We start from the raw sequence: 19,209 nt of genomic DNA on the forward strand, positions 1-19,209 counted from the left end.
CTCCTTAACAGAATGAGGTTTTGACTCTGTGACCTCAATTTGTTGTTGGTTTTCAGGAAAATATTCCTTGCAGACATTTAAATTTACCCCTTTCATGCACCCTCTCGCAAGCTCCATGGCAGAGTGTATAATAACACGCACTCGCTCACACACTGTTGTAGTTAGTTCAGGTAAATTCTAAACCTTATGTATTATATAAAGCACTATTCATCTATCAACTATTATATAATTATATTATATAAAGTTGATAGATGAATAGTGTATTATATAAAGCACTATCAACTATTAATATTCTTCTTAGCTAATATTTAAGATTTTAACACTCTTGACTTAATACATTTACAATAAGTTTCTCTTAAAATTCTAATTTTATAAAATATATTATGGTATGAATTGTTGGTTGGAATGTTTATTTCTTCTTTCTCTTCTTCTTCCTCTTATTGTTGTTGTTGTAAAACATCTTCAAGGTTTCCTGAAAGAAAAATGCAGAGTGGTTTTACTCTACACAGTATGTGTGTGTTTCACAACCACATAGTGTGTGTGTGTGTGTGTGTGTGTGTGTGAGACAGAGAGAGAGAGGGACTGCTTTGTTGATGGAACTCTACAACTCTACAACAAGAATTTCATACGACTGTGATGTGATAAATACGAATCGAATACAAAATATTGTTGTGTATCACATAACCGATTATCAGCACATGTCCAGTTTTCATTAAAGATCCTCACCGGCTTGTGACCAGCTTCTCTTGCCTTCAGGAGAGCGTCCATTTCATCCACCTACAAAAAAAACCCACACACATATATGCATATATCATGTGTGCAAATTATTGTGATATGCATATAAAGATTGAATAGGGGAGTGAAACAGTTGGAAAAAAAAATAGTAATAGTGTGTGTCTGTGTGTTTGTGTGTGCGTGTGTGTGTGTACACACCCTGCCACGCAGGAGCTCAGGATCGCCAATCATGTTCATGATCTCATAGTTGTTCTCGCCCTCTAAAAGCATCCAGGTGATCTTATTGGCCAGAGTCGGGTGGATTTTCTCGACCAGCGGTAACATATAATCATCTGCAGACAGAGAGGGGGAGAGAGAGAGAGAGAGAAAGAGAGTGTGTGAAGTGTTTTTGAGAGGGAGAGGGAATAGTGATAAAGTGAATAGTCTCATGAGTGGGGTTCAGGCACCAGACCCTTTCTATGTACTATTAATGTGTAAAGCAAGAAGAGTTAAAAGCAGGTGCTTGTAGAAGTTTCAGTCCACACACAGAAACATTTGGGGAAATGAAAAAAGTGCATTAAAATGCTGTGCTGCAGAGCAGGAGTGTATATGAGGCATATTTATGTGTGTGTGTTTGTGTATATATGAGTGTGAGACTCACGCGCCATCTGGATCTGGTCGTCTACCGGTGCGGATTCCAACATGTAAATAGTCAGCACCTTCCCAGCTGGTGGATATGTGGGTACATCCTGGGAACATAGGATATTATTATTATTATTATTATTATTATTATTATTATTATTATATTGTAGTATTAAGCATGCAGAATAGTGTTATTTTGTGTGTGTGTGTGTGTCCATCCAAGGGCTTCTCTGTGTTTTGTTTTTCAGTTGTATCTTTGTCCTTCTGCACTTCACTTACAGATGCTGTAGATGTAGAAGAAGCTGTATCTTCATCTGCAGCTGAAGCTGGAACCTCAGCTGCAGCTGGTTCTGGAGCTGCATCATCAGCTGGAACTTGAACCACCACTGCAGCTGGAGGTGGACTTGGAACTGCAGCTGGAGCTGGTTCTGGAGCTGCATTATCAGCTGGAGGTTGACCTGTACCTGCAGCTGGAACTAGACCTGGCACAGTATCTACAGCTGGAACAGTATTTGCATTTGCAACTGTATCCGCAGTTGGAACGGCATCAACGGCTATAACTGTGTCTACAGCTGGCACGGTATCCACAGCTATAACCGTCTTTACAGTTGGCACTGTGGCCACAGCTGTAACCATATCTACAGCTGGCACGGTATCCACAGCTATAACCGTCTTTACAGTTGGCACTGTGGCCACAGCTGTAACCATATCTACAGCTGGCACTGTGTCCACAGCTATAACCGTATCTACATCTGGCACTGTGTCCACAGCTATAACCGTATCTACAGCTGGCACTGTATCCACAGCTGTAACCTTATCTACAGCTGGCACTGTATCCACAGCTGTAACCTTATCTACAGCTGGCACTGTATCCACAGCTGTAACCATATCTACAGCTGGCACAGTATCCACAGCTATAACCGTGTCTACAACTGGCACTGCATCTACAGCTGGAACTGTATCTGCCACAGGAATAGAATCTGCAGCTGTGGGTGTAGTTGTGCTTGTACACACTTCATCCAGACATGGCACCTGACTGGTTGTTAGTGTGAAGATGCCATAGGTCTGCTGATGCGTTGTTGCAAATTGAATCACATCAGGCGTATTCTGGACTACACTGGGCATGTGGTGGACATCTACATAAAGATAATAAGATAATATGAGCCAGAAATAAGCACCAAATGAATAGATATAGTTACAGGCTGCATAGCAGCCATGGAGAGACTCGAACACACACTGTGTAACAAATGTAACACTGATATACAATCAGACAGCTGTGGCTCACATTGAGGCTGGATGGTCTGCACAGTACAATGAGGAAAAGTCATCTCAACCACTTGGCTGCTTGCATAATTGGGAGCCAGTTTCTCAGTCTGTAACACACACATACACGCAGCCATTAATACACTTTATTTCATCTTGTTTCTCTCAGCTCCGAATCACAGGTTGCAGTTAGCTATCCTCATGTGGTAACTCAGAAGTATTAGCTAGAGTAGCTTAAAGCCAGGGTTCTTCAATCTTTTACAGCCAGAGACCCTTTAACTAAAATTTTGAATCATTTTAGATGTTGGTAGATGTTCTGTACTATGTTAACACCAACCTGCATGCTCGCCATCCTCTGGATGTTCTGATGGGCGAGATAAGCCTGGCGTTCCTCTTTGCGCTGAGCCACACCCACGTATAGCACCTTCCTGCCCCACAGCCTGCCGTTCATCCACTTTATGGCATTCATGGCTTGCTCAGGAGACAAGAAGTGCACGAAGCCAAAGCCTTTGGAGCGTCCATTCTCCATCATCACCTGTAGTGGACAGTGAGGAGACGCATTAGGATAAATGTGCTAACGTGGCTAACCATGACTGAGTGTACACCCACAAATATCAATGAATATCACAAAACAGGAAGACGACAGCTATGTTTTGTTAGCGTCAAGGTTCTGTTTTTTTACCTCCATACATATAGCAGTGCCAAGCTGTGGAACCTTTTCATACTAGATACACCCTTCAGAGTCAGTAAGTGGAAGTAGATACCGGTTATTGGGAAAGGAATAAAATGTAGGGATTATTAGTAAGTGACCTTTGCATTGATTATCGTTCCAAATGGCGAGAACTCAGTGCGCAGACGCTCGTCATCCACACTACCATCCAGGTTCTTCACATAGAGGTTGAGACCCTACAGCAGAGAGGGTAGAGTCAGCATCCTGTGTGTGCGTGTGTGTGTGTGTGTGTGTGTGTGTTTACCTGCTCATACTTGTGCTTGAGTTCAGCCTGTCTCTCTACTTTATTCTGCGCTTGGCCCACATACACCTTGTTTCCGTTCAGCTCTTTCCCATTCATCTCATCCACAGCCTGAACATGCACACAAACACATAAACACACACACACACACACACACACACACACACACATACCATTCATCACTGTTTTTCCTGCTTTAAGGAAACTTTCCACAAGGCTGTACGCTAGTACACTTGGCTGCTGTGTACACTCACCCTCTGCGCATCTTCATGCCTCTCAAATCTTACGAAGCCAAATCTTCTGGACTTCTCATTCTCATCGGTCATAACTCGAGCACTCACCACAGGACCTGGAACACACACACCAACAATTTTAAGGCTCCATCCAAACTCTAGAATATGTTCTAATAAAACTTTTTCATAGTGTTTATTTCAAGTGCATATCTAATTATGTTTACGTTAATGCATATAACTCATAAAATTCTATTAAGGATCCTCACCGAACTTGCTGAAGATGTCTTTCAGCTCTTTGTTGTTCATTTCGTCACCAAAGTTTTTGATGTAGATGTTGGTGAGGACTTGGGGACGGGGGTCTGTCTCAGCCTTGCGCTCCTCACGGGACTTAAAGTGTTCAATGAACCTGTAACACAACAGAGACACTGCTATTAGAGTCTTTTTCTAAACACTGCTGTTAGTCTTTATGCCAATGCCACCAAAATTACAACTTGATGTTGACTGACACCCTCATATGACCCTCAAAAGGGCAAATGTCAAAAGAAATCTGACATTTGAACACAGGCTGATAAAAAGTCATAATTTACACATGGCTTACACTTTACGGCCGTTTAGCAGTTTGCCGTTGAGCCTCTCCATCGCCAAATCCGCTGCCTCAGCAGACTTGTAGTGGACATAGCCGTACCCTTTTGACCCCTTCTCATAACGTACAACCTTCAGGAGAGACACGTCACATCAACACATAGAATTAATATCAAACAGAGCTAATACAGGACTTTAGTTTTATTTTTTATTGTTAATCATACTACACAGATACTATTCAGACTAACAGTTCAAAGCCCGAACCTTGCACGACAGGACCTTCCCAAAGATGGAGAAGGTGTCAGAAAGGGCCATGCTGTCAATCGACTTGTCCAGGTTCTTGATGAACAGGTTTCCAATGCCGGTCTTCCTCAGGGATGAATCCCTCTGAGACCACATGATTCGCATGGGCTGCCCCATAAGGAGCTCAAAATTGAGCTCTTCCAGTGCTCGCTCAGCTGAGGAAACAAAAGTGAATTAATTTCAAAAAAAGGCTAGGTGTCTAACACATGTATATACAGTCATATCCAGAATTATTGGCACCCTTGGTAAAGATGGGTGAAAAAGGTTATGGAAAAATATCTTTGTGTTTAATTAGTCTCACACTGAAATTATGAGAGAAATCTAACCTTTAACTATAGTATTTATTCTAAGAAAATTAACAACTCATAAAAATATAGTTTTGAACAAAACTGCATGCCATATAAGGCACATAACTTGGCCTTACCAGTCTAATAAAATAGTAAAAGGCAAAAAAAGGCAGAAATAGTGTATGGAATAGTGCTGTCTTTTGTTCGGTATGGTTTATATTACCGTCGGCCTGATGCTGAAAGTTGATGTATGCGTAGCCGAGTGAGGAGCCTGTCTTCCTGTCCCTGCAGAGTCGGATGGAGTGAATGGGTCCTGCAGGGCTGAATTTCTCCACAAGCATGGGCTCTGTCACATCAGAGTGCAGATCCCCTACATACAGTGCAGCCATCACAGAATTCGTGTTCGTTTCACCTAAAGCAAAAAAATAAATAAAATAAAATAAAAAACTCTGATTTTAAGTGGTGGAGAAAAGCAATAACACCAGCTGAACTGCCAAATGAATATTTAGCAGGCCTACCAACACACAAACCTACTGTTCAACAGACAAACCTTAGTATAAGTACACTAGAAAGTACATTTCTCCACAGAAATCGGGGGAATCTTAAAACATAAAGGCCTAGAAATTCTTAATTGTATCAGTATATTAATAAAATTAAAGAAAAACAATGATAAACAGTCAGGGTATTGTTATGTGTAATATTAGCATTAAATAAATAAATAAATAAATAAATATTTACATTATAAATCAATAAATTATTAAAAGGCTTCTTACCAGAGATGTAAAGTACAAATTATCACGATGCTTGCTGCTGCGAATTACTGCTAATCGCTGCTAATCGCTATCGCTGCTGATCGATGCTTATCACTGCTAATCGCTATCGCTGCTGATCGCTGCTTATCACTGCTAATCACTATCGCTGCTGATCGCTGCTTATCGCTGCTTATCACTGCTAATCGCTATCTGAAGAGATTTCTCTTTTTGTATGTACAGATTATAGGGACAGATTGTGACGCAACAATAGGAGCTTATTCACTCGTGTCATTGTTGCGTCACCAGATTCTGAATTCTATCCAAATTTTCTAACCAAACCAGTAAACATGGCACAGTTGAGACCATCTGGGAGCATGAGTCCCAAGTAATTTAGTAAACTAAGCCCAAGCTCACACTCCAAAAAGAAATAGCTTGAACTATCAGTATAGAAAAACTGTTTTTAATCCTGTCTGTACACAAAAAAAAAACGAACAGGCCAAGTTGCAATAATTCCCACTTATAATACTCTGAGTGACTCTGTTCTGTGGTTATGAAGTGTTTCAACAGTCTGTGATCTTGCATGTTAATTGGCCACAAGGCTTTCGATTATTATTATTATTACATTATTATTATTATTATTATTATTATTATTATTATTATTTCCCACAAACCCCTTTTGTATATCCATTTGTTCCATTTGTATACACCTGATGTATAAACCAAGGCTGATTGCAAATTGACCTTATTAAATAATATCAAATAACAAATAAATAATCTTGTACACTGTATGTAGTGAAGCTGATGCTAAATGTGAAGCCATTTGACTTTCGCCCAAAGTCATTATCAGTTGGGGGTTCGTGTGGAAAGTACAGTGTCTCCTATGACTTGTAATAAGCTCATGTTTGAGCTAAGGATGTTTTACATTGAGATTGAGATTTTATACCTTTATTTATTTACTCATTTGTCTGGTAGTGTGCAAAGGAGCAAACAAAGGAGCTAAAGCTAGCAGGCTAGCAAGGTTCAGTGCTTCCAGTACCGAAGTTAGCTAGCTTTGAATTAGCTAAGCTCTATATCTATGTAAGAGTTAATTACATACCTGTTAAGAGTTAATTACATAACTGTATATCTATGTAAGAGTTAATTACATATTAAACAAGCACTGTTTAGTGTGTAACTTAATTGAATTAGATGTACAGTTCTACAGTGTTTTTTTTTTAAAAAAGATTGCTAGCTTATTGTCTGCTAACTAGATTCCAGATAACGTTAAATGGCTGCATGCGATAACAGGCATTATCCTCAATAATTAATATACACACACCAGAAGTATTATAGGTGTAAATATAAGCCTCTGAATTTGTGTTATAAACTCAAAGACATTTCAGCACTCAAGATTTCTACCTAAAACTGACGAGCCCCAGTGTGGAGCTGTGAAATTTGAGATTCAAAATTATAATAAAGGCCTTGTCACCTAAAATAAAAACATTTATGGACATGGAGTCTGAGAACTAGATTATTTTTATACATCAGCTTACTGTGTTAGGTATAACTCAGTAATGCAGTCAGTGTGTTTGGGTCATAAGAGCAGGATAGAGTTGTGACTTGAGTTGTGATGTTACACATATTTTACTAACATTATAAAATGTTCAAATGTTACAGTTGTCCTAAATTATTAATTGTCATGTTGTTATAGAAAAATAATCCACGCCGGGGTGGTGCGATGAACCAGAGGAGCCTGATTTATACTTGATATTTTGTAAAAGATCTTAATATTGCTAAACTGATATTTTTGAAAATGTTTGAATTACTTTGTGCCACGAAGCATCACATATAATATTTAATATTACATTTATAACAATTATAAAATGGGGATAAAATCTGGCATGTTAAAAAGTAGTAGGGAGATGGAGCAGCAGCGTGGCACAGTGGGCAGCATTTCTCTCTCACAGCTCCAGGATCCCATGGTTCGATCCTGTGCCTGGTTTACTGTCTGAGTTTCTCCAGTTTCCTCCAACCTCCCAAAAACATGTGAAGAAATTTCCCCTCACTATGAACGAGAGTGTGTGTGTGTGTGTGTGTGTGTGTGTGTGTGTGTGTGTGTGTGTGCATGGGGCTCTGAGATGGACTGGGGTCCCATCCAGGGTGTATTCCTGCCTCACGCTTAGTGTTCCTGGGATAGGCTCAAGATCCACTGTGACCATAAATAAAGCGGTTAATGAAAGTGAGTGAGAGAGTTTAATATTAAGGGTTTGGGAATGAGGTTTCAGGTGGAAAAAAGCAAGTCCATTGGTGTTTTTTTTTTTTTTTTTGGTGCTAGTTTAAATGTAGTCATTGGCTGCAACAATGTTGTTTTAAGGCAAATACTCTGAATTAAATCTAATCAATTTCCTCTAATAAATTAAATATCAAACAAAGGGAACTTGTAAATGTGTGTTGTAAGATACACTCACCATCCACTTTATTAGGAACACCTGTATACCTGCACATTCATGCAGTTATCTAATCAGCCAATCATGTGGCAGCAGCACAATGCAAAAATAAATAAATAAATAAAAGATACAGATTAAAAAGACACAGATCAGTTAATGTTCATGTCGGACATTAGAGCGAAGAAAAACTGTGATCTCTATGACTTTGATTGTGGCATGGATGTTGGTACCAGAAGGGCTGGTTTGAGTATTTCATAACCTGCTGATATCCTGGGATTTTCACACACAACAGTCTCTACACTTTACACAGAAATGTGCGAAAAACAAAAATCACTGAGTGAGTGACAGTTCTGTGGGTGGAAACAGCTTGTTGATAAGAGTGATCACAGAATGGCCAGATTAGTTCGAGTTGTAAGGAAGGTTATAGTAATCACTCTTAATAGTCATTCTTTACAACCGTGGTGAACAGAAAAGCATCTCAACATGCACAAAATATCAAACTTTGAGGTGGAGGGGCTACAACAGCAGAAGACCACATCAGGCCTTCAGGGGTCTTTTTGCGGCATTTAACAGAATCTGAGCATGGATAATGCAATATTTTTTTAAACCCCTTGAATTAAAGCTGAAACTCTACACTTCAATCACAGCTTGACTGCTTAATTTCAAACCCATTGTGGTGGTCTACAGAGGCTAAGTTACGAAAATGGTGTCAGTGTCCAAATACTTATGGACCTGACTCTATACAACGCCATGTCAGCCAGGGCCGGACCTTTACCTACTGTTGTTATTTGTATCAACACGGACTTGTATGAGGAGCAACATCCGCCAACCGGAACTCGGATATGAAGCATTCCGTGCGGAGTTAGGTAAGATGGTAGCTAATTAACTAGCACACTTCTGTGCTGTTTGTGATGTTTTTTTGTTATTTCAGTTTGATATTTTTGGATTATACTTCGTCGTGGGTGATTTTTATAATTAGTTTTCATAAACTGGGTGTAGTTCTTTGGGTTGGTAGCCTATTTATGTACCGTTTCCTTCACAGAAATTGCTAGAAATGCTAGCTACAGATTGCTAATAAACCACGGCGCGTCTAGCGGGCTTACATTGTAAAATAAATAAATAAATAAATAATAATAATAGTAATCAGTTATAGCTGTTTAAAGCTTTAATTGAAGAACTCCCGTTCATGAAGAATGTTTTAAGTTAGCTAAAATAACTTCAGCAAGCGAGTCTTTTTCGCGAATTACCAGAAAAGACAATCAAGCTAGTTAGCCTGTAGTAGCCTGTTAACTTGAAGCTAATTTGAAGGTTTGTCGGGTTTGTGGCGGGTTTACGGCTATGACGTTAGTTTGTGAGCCAGACCCGGAATCAGCTTCTTTATTTATTTATATCTTGTCGTACACATTGTCCAAATACAATTTTTGAAATAACTATTCTTGAAATACTTAATTGCAATATCAAATTATATATAAATATATATATACACACGCTCCTCCCTTTTAATTTTTTTCCAGTTACTTTACATATGTTGTCATGTTTTAACACTTAAATTTCCTTAAATATATATAATATGTATATTCCTTAAATATATATAAAATGTATGTATAGATAGATAGATAATATACAGTACTGTGATTTTAGGCACCCTATTGTTTTTTTAGTACAAACATTGTTATAGATTTTTACTTTATGACTTCTACATTATTGTTTCAGTACAAAAACATTTTAGATTTCCAAACATTAGTTTTCCAGCACAAAATTAAATGTTACAGAAAAATGTTTGTATGTCAGTAAAGAAGCAGCAGATTACGTAAGACACCACTTTTCGAGTCGACAGTCAAACTCTCCAGAAGAACTGTGGCTGGATCTGCAAGATGCTCAGTAACACTTACAGCTCATTTCCTTATAAAACTGTGCAAATTGTACCTGAGACTACTATTTTATTTTTTCAAATTCAAATTTTATTTGTTACGTGCATAACCATACACAATACGACTTGCAGTGAAATGCTTTTTACAACTGTTTTTTTTTTTTTTTTTTTTTTAAAAAGCGAAGGATCGTCACACCAAATATTGACTGTTTCATTTATTACTCTTTGTAGTATTTTTTTCATGTAGAAATCTTTGCTCTACAGCTTTTCTTTGCATGTGCCTAAGACTTGCATAGTACTGTATATATATATATATATATATATATATATATATATATAAAGCATTAACAACTTAAAAACATGACAACATATGTAAAGTAACTGGGGAAATAATGGGGGAGTTGAGTTATGCATATATGCTGAAAACATATTCTCGTGATTCAGTATCCAGTGCCAATATAAATCAGCAGGGTGACGTGGACATCAGTGTCTGAGGAAAGTCCAGGAAGAGTGCAAGTTTATCATCCATGTTTAGAATGGTGAAGTAAAGTTTAAAAGGTATGCTGCATGCAGACAGACAGTATCTGTGAAATTGCTCCTTTCTGCACAGAGTCTGGGGTATTCTTCTGCTCAGTGTTGATTGTTTCATGGACTGAGTGGGAGTGTTTTTCTCATGATGTCTGAGAGCTTGGCCAAAATTCCTCCCTTTCACCATGAACCAGAGAACCAAGGTTCTGAGCCTTAATGAGTTTTGCTGCCCTTTGTAGTGATGCTGCTGCTACAGCACGTAGCTGCATAAAATATAACCAGTGATGATTTTGTTTGATTTTGCATCGACATGTGAGAATCTTCCTGTGATCTTTGCTATATGAGCTGTTTAACCAAAAGATATTAATAATCTGTTCCTCTTGTAGGTTCTACGTCGCCAACGATACCAAAGTGCTCTTAGGTTTTCTTCATTACTGGTTGCACAACAGAAATGCCAGTCTAATATCCCTCTTCTAACATCTTGTATTAGATCTAGGTTGTGCTGTACAAAGAAGTAGAAAGTGAGCCGTGTTCCCCATTTCTAGGTTTTTTTTGCTTGGCTGCAATGGACGACAGCAGTGTGGTGAAGCTCTTTGTTGGGAATCTGGCATCGGAAACAACACAAGATGACCTAATAGCACTTTTTGCCCCTTATGGAAAGCTGGAGACGATTACTTTACTGAGGCAGTTTGCCTTTGTCCATCTGCAGGGAGAAGGGGCTGCTGACTGTGCCATCCGTGGTCTGAATGGTATAGAGTTTCGTGGTCGCACCCTTGTTGTTGAAGAGTCTCGAGGAAGGCCTCAGAACTCTATCAAAGTGTATGTGGGGAACCTGAGTGCTCTGTGCACTACTGACGAACTGCACGAACTGTTCTCTCGTTTTGGCAACGTCTTGGAGTGTGAAAAAGTGAAAAGTACGCTGCCTTTGTTGAACTGTTTTGTTTTTAATTGTTTTCTGTTTCTCATATGATTTGATTGTCTCTCATATGCTCACCTGCTGTGATTAACCTTTAGAGTACTGTTTTTCTAATATTGCTTTTTGTTTTCTTTTCTGTGTTTTCTGTTGCAGCCAAGCCAAACTCCTCAGTAGGTTACACTTTTGTACACATGGAGCATCAAGAGAATGCAGAGAACGCCATCGAGGCCCTCCATGGGACCTCCTACATGGGCCGCCCACTCTCTGTGGAACTCTCAAAAGTCCAGCAAACCAAACCAGCTGCCATGTCCAAGGTGCCGTGTGCACGTTGCGGGACACAGGGACACTTCGCAGGTGAGTGTCCCACCAGGCCGCCCATGGAGCACCATCAGAGTCAGGCAGCCGTGCTTGCTGCTGCAGCCGCTGCTGCTGCTGGACTTCCTATTCAAGTACAACAGAGCGTGCACAACTCTTTCTTTAACACCAACACCTCTGATCCGACATACGCAGCTCTAAAGGGTCTGACCGAAGCCAGCGGTTCAGATGGTAAGCCAGTGAGCGCTGCAGTTTATGGTGCCCTGGCAAGTCAAGTGTACGGTGCTGTGGCTGATCAGGTCATCAGCCAGAAAACAGATGATTCAGGCTACCCAGCTGCAGGAGAGGCACCATCAGCCACTACAGCCATGAACCCTGCCTATGGAACAAACTCCTCCTATGCAGGCCCTGCTTATGGGACCATGGGTGGGGCGGAGCCTGACCCGCAAGCCGTATTTGAAGCCGCTCGGCAGCGATTCATCGAGCAGGGACAGCAAGTGTTGGCTGAGCAGCAGGCTGTTACTAAATCAGACCGGGACAGGAGCCCAGTGAGACGTTCTGCTCTGCTGCCTGACCCTGTTCCTCAGCCCATCAGTGCGGCGAGACCCAAACGCCGTGCTCTGCTGCCCACACCACCTGGAGGACCCGAACTGCCTGCTATTAAAGAGGGAGACCCTATTGCGAGGTACAAGCGTGCAGTAATAAATTTAGTCTTTGCATGGAAAGTTTGTCTTTTAAAGAAATACTTTTGACAGTAGGGTTAGGTTTAGTCTTATCCTCTGGCTAGAATCATAATAAAGATTATTTTCATTATTCAGCCAATTTAGAAACCAGATATTTTTGTTGTACATATATAATCAGAAAATCAATAGCCTTTTCATACATTACGTTTTGTCTGTTTCATAGACACACATAAATTCTTTCACATTTCTAAATCTTTGAATAAAAATAAGATAAAAAATGCATTTTTAAATACAGAATATAAACAAAAGTTGATATGCCACCAGATCATGCAACCAAATAGCCAGTTAAATAAATAGGGAACTTGTCAATAGAAATCAAAATGTTAGCCATTTAGCTAAGCTCTTCAATATTAGAGCAATCAATATTATGTTTAATAAATTGAAGAATGCAAAAAAATTCAAGCTCATGATTAGTAAATAAGGGTGTTATATTAGACCATCACACCCATAAGTGGTTCTTCCCCAAACTGTTGCCAAAGTTGGAACCACACAATTGTTTAGAATGTCTTTGTATACTGTAGCTTTAAGATTTCCCTTCTTTGGAACTAAGGGTCCCAAACCTGTTCCAGCATGACAATGCCCCTGTGCACAAAGCGAGCTCCATGATCACATGGTTTGCCAAGTTTGCACTGGAAGAATTCGAGTGGTCTGCACAGAGCCCTGACATCAACCCCACTGAATACCTTTGGGATGAATTGGAACACTGACTGCACCCCAGGCCTTCTCGGTCGACATCAGTACCTGACCTCACTAATGCTCTTGTGGCTGAATGGACAAATTCCCACAGCCACACTCCCAAATCTACTGGAAAGCCTTTCCAGAAAAGAGGAGGTTATTATAAAAGCAGAGAGGGGATTAAATCTGGAATGGAATGTTCAGAAAGCACATATGGGTGTGATGGTCAGGTGTCCACATACTTTTGGCCATATACTATATTTTGAAACTTAGTCCTGAGGTTTGTTTGAAAGAAAAAAAGGGAATTAAAATAATTGTTTACTTTAAATGCCTACTCATTTGAAGATGAACAATTCAATGAATTCTTGCCATTTCATCTTATAAACATGCCACAAAATATGTTGTAATTTCCATCTAAGACTTGAAAAACCTTTAGGATATGAAAATTGTTGAGTAGATGTGTAGAAGATAATTGACCAATAATAATCCGTTGTTTACTTCTGAACACTAAGCAGCAGTTTTTTTTCCCGTGTCTTTTTGTACTAGGTGCTATGCAGAGTATGTCCAGCAGTACCAACAGTACCAACAGTACCACCAGTACCAACAGTATCATCAGTACCAGTACTACTATCCACCACCACCGCCACCCCCACCTCCCCAGATGCCCACCATGCCCATGCCACCTTCAGGGCCGATGGATGCAAATCACTTGGCGGCTCCTGGAACCGGCGCATCTCCAAGAGCGTATGAGCCACCTCCACCACACAAGGATCCCCACCTCCGCAATCCTGACTACTCCCACCACCACATGCCAGAGCCCACATACCGATAGAGCTCACCACCTCACGTGTGTGTGTGTGTGTGTGTGTGTATGCGTGTGTGTGTGTGTGCGTGCGTACGTGCGTGCTTGTGTACTTGACAGTGCTGAATGTGTGTGGCAGTGTTGGTCCTTCTTTATAAGTGATAAGGATAGGGATGCATTAAATCTTTCCATTGGCTTTATGTACCAAACTTGTGTTATTGTTTCATTAGTCTATTAATTAGACCTCTTATATTATGATAAGTTTAAACAAATTTGTTGTGCCTAATCTGACACCAGCCTGTTCCAGGAGCCTTGTGAATTTCTCATAGACAGCAAATGATACAGTTTTGAGCACAGAGCTTCATTTGGCTGATTGGTGGAGGAGTGGTTAATTATTTTCAAGCTTTATGTGCTGTAGTTGTATGTAACTACAGACTTTTTTAAGGAACCAACATTAATGATTGTTGCATGAAGGCAGTAGTGGGAATTTGAAATACAGAGAGGACCTGTGTGGATGATGGTTGAGTGTGCGTGTGTGTGTATGTCTTTGAATATGCCAGATTGTTGAGAGAAAACACTTTCACTTGCAACAGAGCCACACAATAACACACATGAGATCACCTTCTGTATCAAATGGGTGGGATTTGGCTTTGGGCAGAGACATACTCCATCAGTATCGGCTAAATAATACAATAGAACTTGATGTGTTTCTGCCCATTAGGCACAGCCTGAGGGCACAATACGGCATGACCTGCTCTCAGCACGAACCTCAACTCCGATTATAAAATTCACCTGTTGGAATGAGGCTAGGCTACAAAATGGATGGCTAGTGATTGTTAGTCTATCTAGCATTCATCAGCCAGGAAAAAAAAAAGTCTGACTTTTGACTAGTGTATACTCATACTTAATACTTAGTTGTTTTCTTGTTATTTCCATATCTTTATTGACTCTGGGTTGGAGATACCTTTTGTATAGCCTGCAGATTGTGCTGCAGGACTATAAAGGAATAAACTGCCATTCCTAGCTTTGTATCCCTCTCTTACATGGACAAAATAATGTGTTCAGGCGGCTAGTGATGATTAATCTCTCAAATGACTCAAATTACTTTTTTTTTTTTGTTTGTTTGTTTGTTTTTTGTTGTTTTTTTTTGGTCCAAGACCGCAAAGTCCCCTTTTTCTTTCCTCTAAAGCTTTTGAGTCCCCACTTTTTTCATGACAGTACATGTAGTTGCTCATTTAGATGGTTTGATTTTGAGGTTGTAAGGTCTATTGCATTAGGCCTCCAGTTGATTTGAGTTTGAGAATAAAATACAGTGAATATAAATATCTGATGTATTTTTGTTCAAAAGAAAATGTGATAAACTGGTGGATAAAGGTTTTCAGGCAGTTTGAATTAAACTCAGTTCAATATAAAATTTAATTGGCTCTTTTGCTTTCAAATGAGGTTCCCTAATAAGCAGTATATTTGATACTTTTTGTTCAAGTGATTGTTCTCATTTGATTCAAACCTGCCTATTTAACTTAGAGACTAGAGGAAGGAGTCTACATGAGGTTTTCATAACATCTGACCTGTAATGTTTTAATAAATAAATAAATATGCAGGCTGCCAACACATTTTCTTCACAGATCTGCATAAATTGCAAGCAAGAACTCATTGGTTATTATTGTAGGGGTTTGGCTTCAGATGTTATGGAGAATGTTGTAGCATTCCTTCAGTGTGCTTTACAGACCTCAGTAAAATGATTGTAATGAAAAAAAAGGCAGAGAAATCTCTCTTTATTTAATGATCTTATGTCCTCTTTCCTTTAGAATGCACCTCAGACTGTCTTCAGTCTTTCATTCCAACGCTGAGAGATGGTGGGGTACTCGCACAAACACAAACACACACACATGCACAACATGGTCTCACTGACCTCTATAGGCCTGGATACAACAAACCTCTTGTAACATAATAGGCAACAGATTGAAATGACCTGCAATAATTAGATTAAGTATTACCATTTGCATTTTTCAGTGTATTATGTTAGGGGATTGCTTTTGTTGTGTATGATTAACACATTTCTGAAAGACACCTGATAGAAAACTTGCAATGCCTCCTAAGTGTATCCAGGCCCTGATGTTTACAAGACTCAAAAGGCAGATATTATATTGGAGTGGTCATTGTTTTCACTCATAACATTTAGTGGAATGGTGATGGAAGGGTAGCTCTTTATAGTGCATCAGGCTTCCACACATTAACGCTAAATGTCTGTAAAATTTTTGCTAGATATAGTGCATGACTGGTTACTCGTGCTGTTCTTCCAGCCACATTTTCCCTTTTCGCTAACTACAGCTAAAATGGCTCCCGGGCCTCAGGACGCCAAGTTGCACATGACGGGGGAAGAGAATTAGAGTCCCACAGTGGCATGGATGCACTCCCCAGAAAGGTAAAGCCCTCTGGCCCCAATCACGCTTGCACCTTGACCATACACCACTTCCCCTAAATCATCTCCTGCTCCAACTCAGCTCAGATCCATCTTCTGGCTGAAGAACCTGTACAAAAAAATGATGGGGCTGTAATAGTGCCACAGCTTAGGGTTAGATAAAATGACAGTTTTTACAAGCAGAGAAACCAAGTCATTTAGCTCAGGCACACAAAGTACCCCACGTGATCTTGGTTTGGTTGTCTGCAAATGTTTCTTTCTTTCTTTTTTTTTTTAAACATATTGGTTAAAGCCCCAGTGGCACATCCATTCAGAAGTTACCATTACCTTTGTATTCTTTTTGAGGCCAGAAGTTATGACAGTGTCTTACAAGAAATCTGCTCACAAAAATCCTTTTTAAAGAAAATGGGAACATGTGAGATCAGGGGAAATTGAATTGTTGGCTTGTTCTGTGGCATTTCGTGTTTCTTTTAAGCATTTTCAGTAAGACGAGACGAGATGTGCGCACACACGCTCACAACTGAGGTTCCCTGGCTGTGCTTTGAACTGTTAAGAAGACAGCACAGCTTTAAGGGGGGCGCAGTGCCATCCAAAAGGCAAGAGGTGGGGCTGTCGCCTGGTAGGTGAGTAACCAGTGCGCCACTGTCCCACTCAAACCTATTCCTGCCCGCAAACTCAACACTTCACCTGCCCCATCACTCTGACCTTTAAGATTCTATACATCTCCAATTTTAAACACATGCCTCAGGGAACGATGCTTTTAGAGTTCACTTTCAGAAAGTAGTCAGGACCAGGGTTGCGTATGAGGATTGATGCAGAAATTTAAATGTCTTCAAAACATTTGTTTAAAAACCTTTCAGAAGGAGTCAGTTGGGTACCTGGAGTTCTGACTGGATCGGAGTGTCTGACTTTCGAGACCTTCTGATAACTCCTCCTTAAATAGTTGAGTCCAACCTCTTCTGAATTTACAGTTTAACAGTACATGAGTGAATCTTGATGTCAGTTTTGATAGTTCAAATTATTGTTTCCTCATTGTCCATGATGTATTGCAGCTTCTACTTCATATTTCTTTCACTGATGATGTGTATAAGCTGTCATTTGAACAGCATGCGTCATTTTCTAAGTGTGGTTTGAACACGTAAAGCATTGCTTGTGATTAATTTAGGTCAGGAAATAATTATTCAGGGAGTATGCTTTAGTTGAGCTAAATGCTACCACTTTTACTGAGATTGGTTTACTTCTTTTGCTACTGTCCCAGCAAAAAATGTCAAATCTTTTTTGTCTTTGTAGTCCTTCTCTAACCTTGTAAAACTAAATTAAATACATTTATAAAAACTACATTGGTGTGTGTGTGCATTTGTAGAGAGGTAGCAGAAATTAGTTACACTATTAGTTACACTATCACACTATTTACAGAGGATATTTTGGGACAAAGGTCGGCTGTACAAGCAGAGTGTAAAGAAAAAGGCTTGCGTCCATTTTGCTGGGGAAGCTGTTCCGATGTCTACTACCTAAAATCAGGAACACTCCTTGATCAGAATCTGTGAAAGATATGAAACATGCCAATTTTAAAGGGAATGGAAGAAAACATTTAAGGAAATAAAAATTTAGTGCAAATAATTTATATAAAACTGTACACTCACTGTCCATGTTATTAGGAACACTTGTACACCTGCTCATTAGCCAATCATGTGGCAGCAGCACAATGCATAAACTCCTGCAGATACAGGTTAAGAGCTTCAGTTAATGTTCACAACAAACATCAGAATGGGGGAAAAGTTTGACTTTAACCATGGCATGGTTGTTGGTGTGCTTGATGGGCTGGTTTGAATATTTCAGAAACTGCTGATCTCCTGGGATTTTCACACAACAGTCTCTAGCATTTATACAGACTGGTGCGAAAAACAAAAAGCATCCTGCGAGTGGAGGGTCTGTAGGCCGAAGACTGGAAAAAGACCAGGGGATCCCCCACCCCCCACAAACTATCTTCAGCTGTCCAACTTGAGTGAGCCTGTCCCCATGATAGCCTCAGATTCTAGTTCTTGGCTGACAGGAGAGGAATCTGATGTGGTCTTCGCTGTTGTAGCCCATCCACCCCATGGTTCCATGTTTTGTGCATGCGGAGAGGCTTTTCTGCTCACCACTGTTACAAAGAATGTTTATATGAGTTATTACATCCTTCCTGGCAGCTCGAAACAATCTGGCCATTTTCCTCTGACCTCTCTTACCAGCATGGTGTTTCCACCCACAGAACTGTTGCTCACTCAATGTATTTTTGTTTTTCACACCATTCTGTGTAAACTCTAGAGAATTTTTGTGAAAATCCGAGATGATCAGCTGAAATATTCAATATCTGAAATATTCAAACCATCTCACCTGGTACCAATATCCATGCCATGATCAAAGTTCATAGAGATCATACTTTTTCTTCATGCTGATGTTCGGTGTGAACATTAACTGAAGCTCTTGACTGTATTTGCAGAATTTTATGCATTGCGCTACTGCCACATGATTGGCTGATTAGATAACTGCATGAATGAGCAGGTGTTCCTGATAGAGTGGATGGAGAGTGTATATAATTATTTACTTATTTATTATAAAAAGAACCAATGATGTGTATTTCTAAATACATATTTTAAAATTAAGCAATATATCTAATGTTGAACATTTTTAACCAATGAAGTAAAAAAAAAGACATCAAATGCTAAAATTTTATTTACAACAAACGCATAGGCTAATTAATTTTTTCATTGTGGCACTGGCTA

The 19,209-nt window shown here is 39.7% G+C and overlaps 1 protein-coding gene across 7 annotated transcripts; it reads left to right on the forward strand.

Annotated features, from left to right (window-relative positions):
* Positions 1–8,912: 8,912 nt before the first annotated feature.
* Positions 8,913–17,782, forward strand: rbm14a (RNA binding motif protein 14a). Of its 7 annotated transcripts, XR_004579599.2 has the most exons (7): positions 9,022–9,039; positions 11,117–11,485; positions 11,641–12,487; positions 13,767–13,964; positions 15,831–15,878; positions 16,354–16,447; positions 16,920–17,782. XR_004579599.2 is itself a non-coding variant. In XM_053240403.1 (6 exons), exons 2-6 carry the CDS (start codon positions 11,137–11,139, stop codon positions 16,410–16,412), a joined length of 1,506 nt encoding a protein of 501 aa, XP_053096378.1. In that variant the 5' UTR covers positions 9,022–9,039; positions 11,117–11,136; the 3' UTR covers positions 16,413–17,782. The 7 variants fall into 7 exon arrangements, 4 of the variants coding, with proteins under 4 accessions (XP_053096377.1, XP_053096378.1, XP_026794455.1 ...); XR_003404186.3 differs by having other exon boundaries at positions 15,831–17,067; positions 17,305–17,782; XR_003404185.3 differs by having other exon boundaries at positions 15,831–16,447.
* Positions 17,783–19,209: the final 1,427 nt, after the last annotated feature.

Source organism: Pangasianodon hypophthalmus, chromosome 15 (genome assembly GCF_027358585.1).
Source record: "Pangasianodon hypophthalmus isolate fPanHyp1 chromosome 15, fPanHyp1.pri, whole genome shotgun sequence".
Taxonomy (NCBI): domain Eukaryota; kingdom Metazoa; phylum Chordata; class Actinopteri; order Siluriformes; family Pangasiidae; genus Pangasianodon; species Pangasianodon hypophthalmus.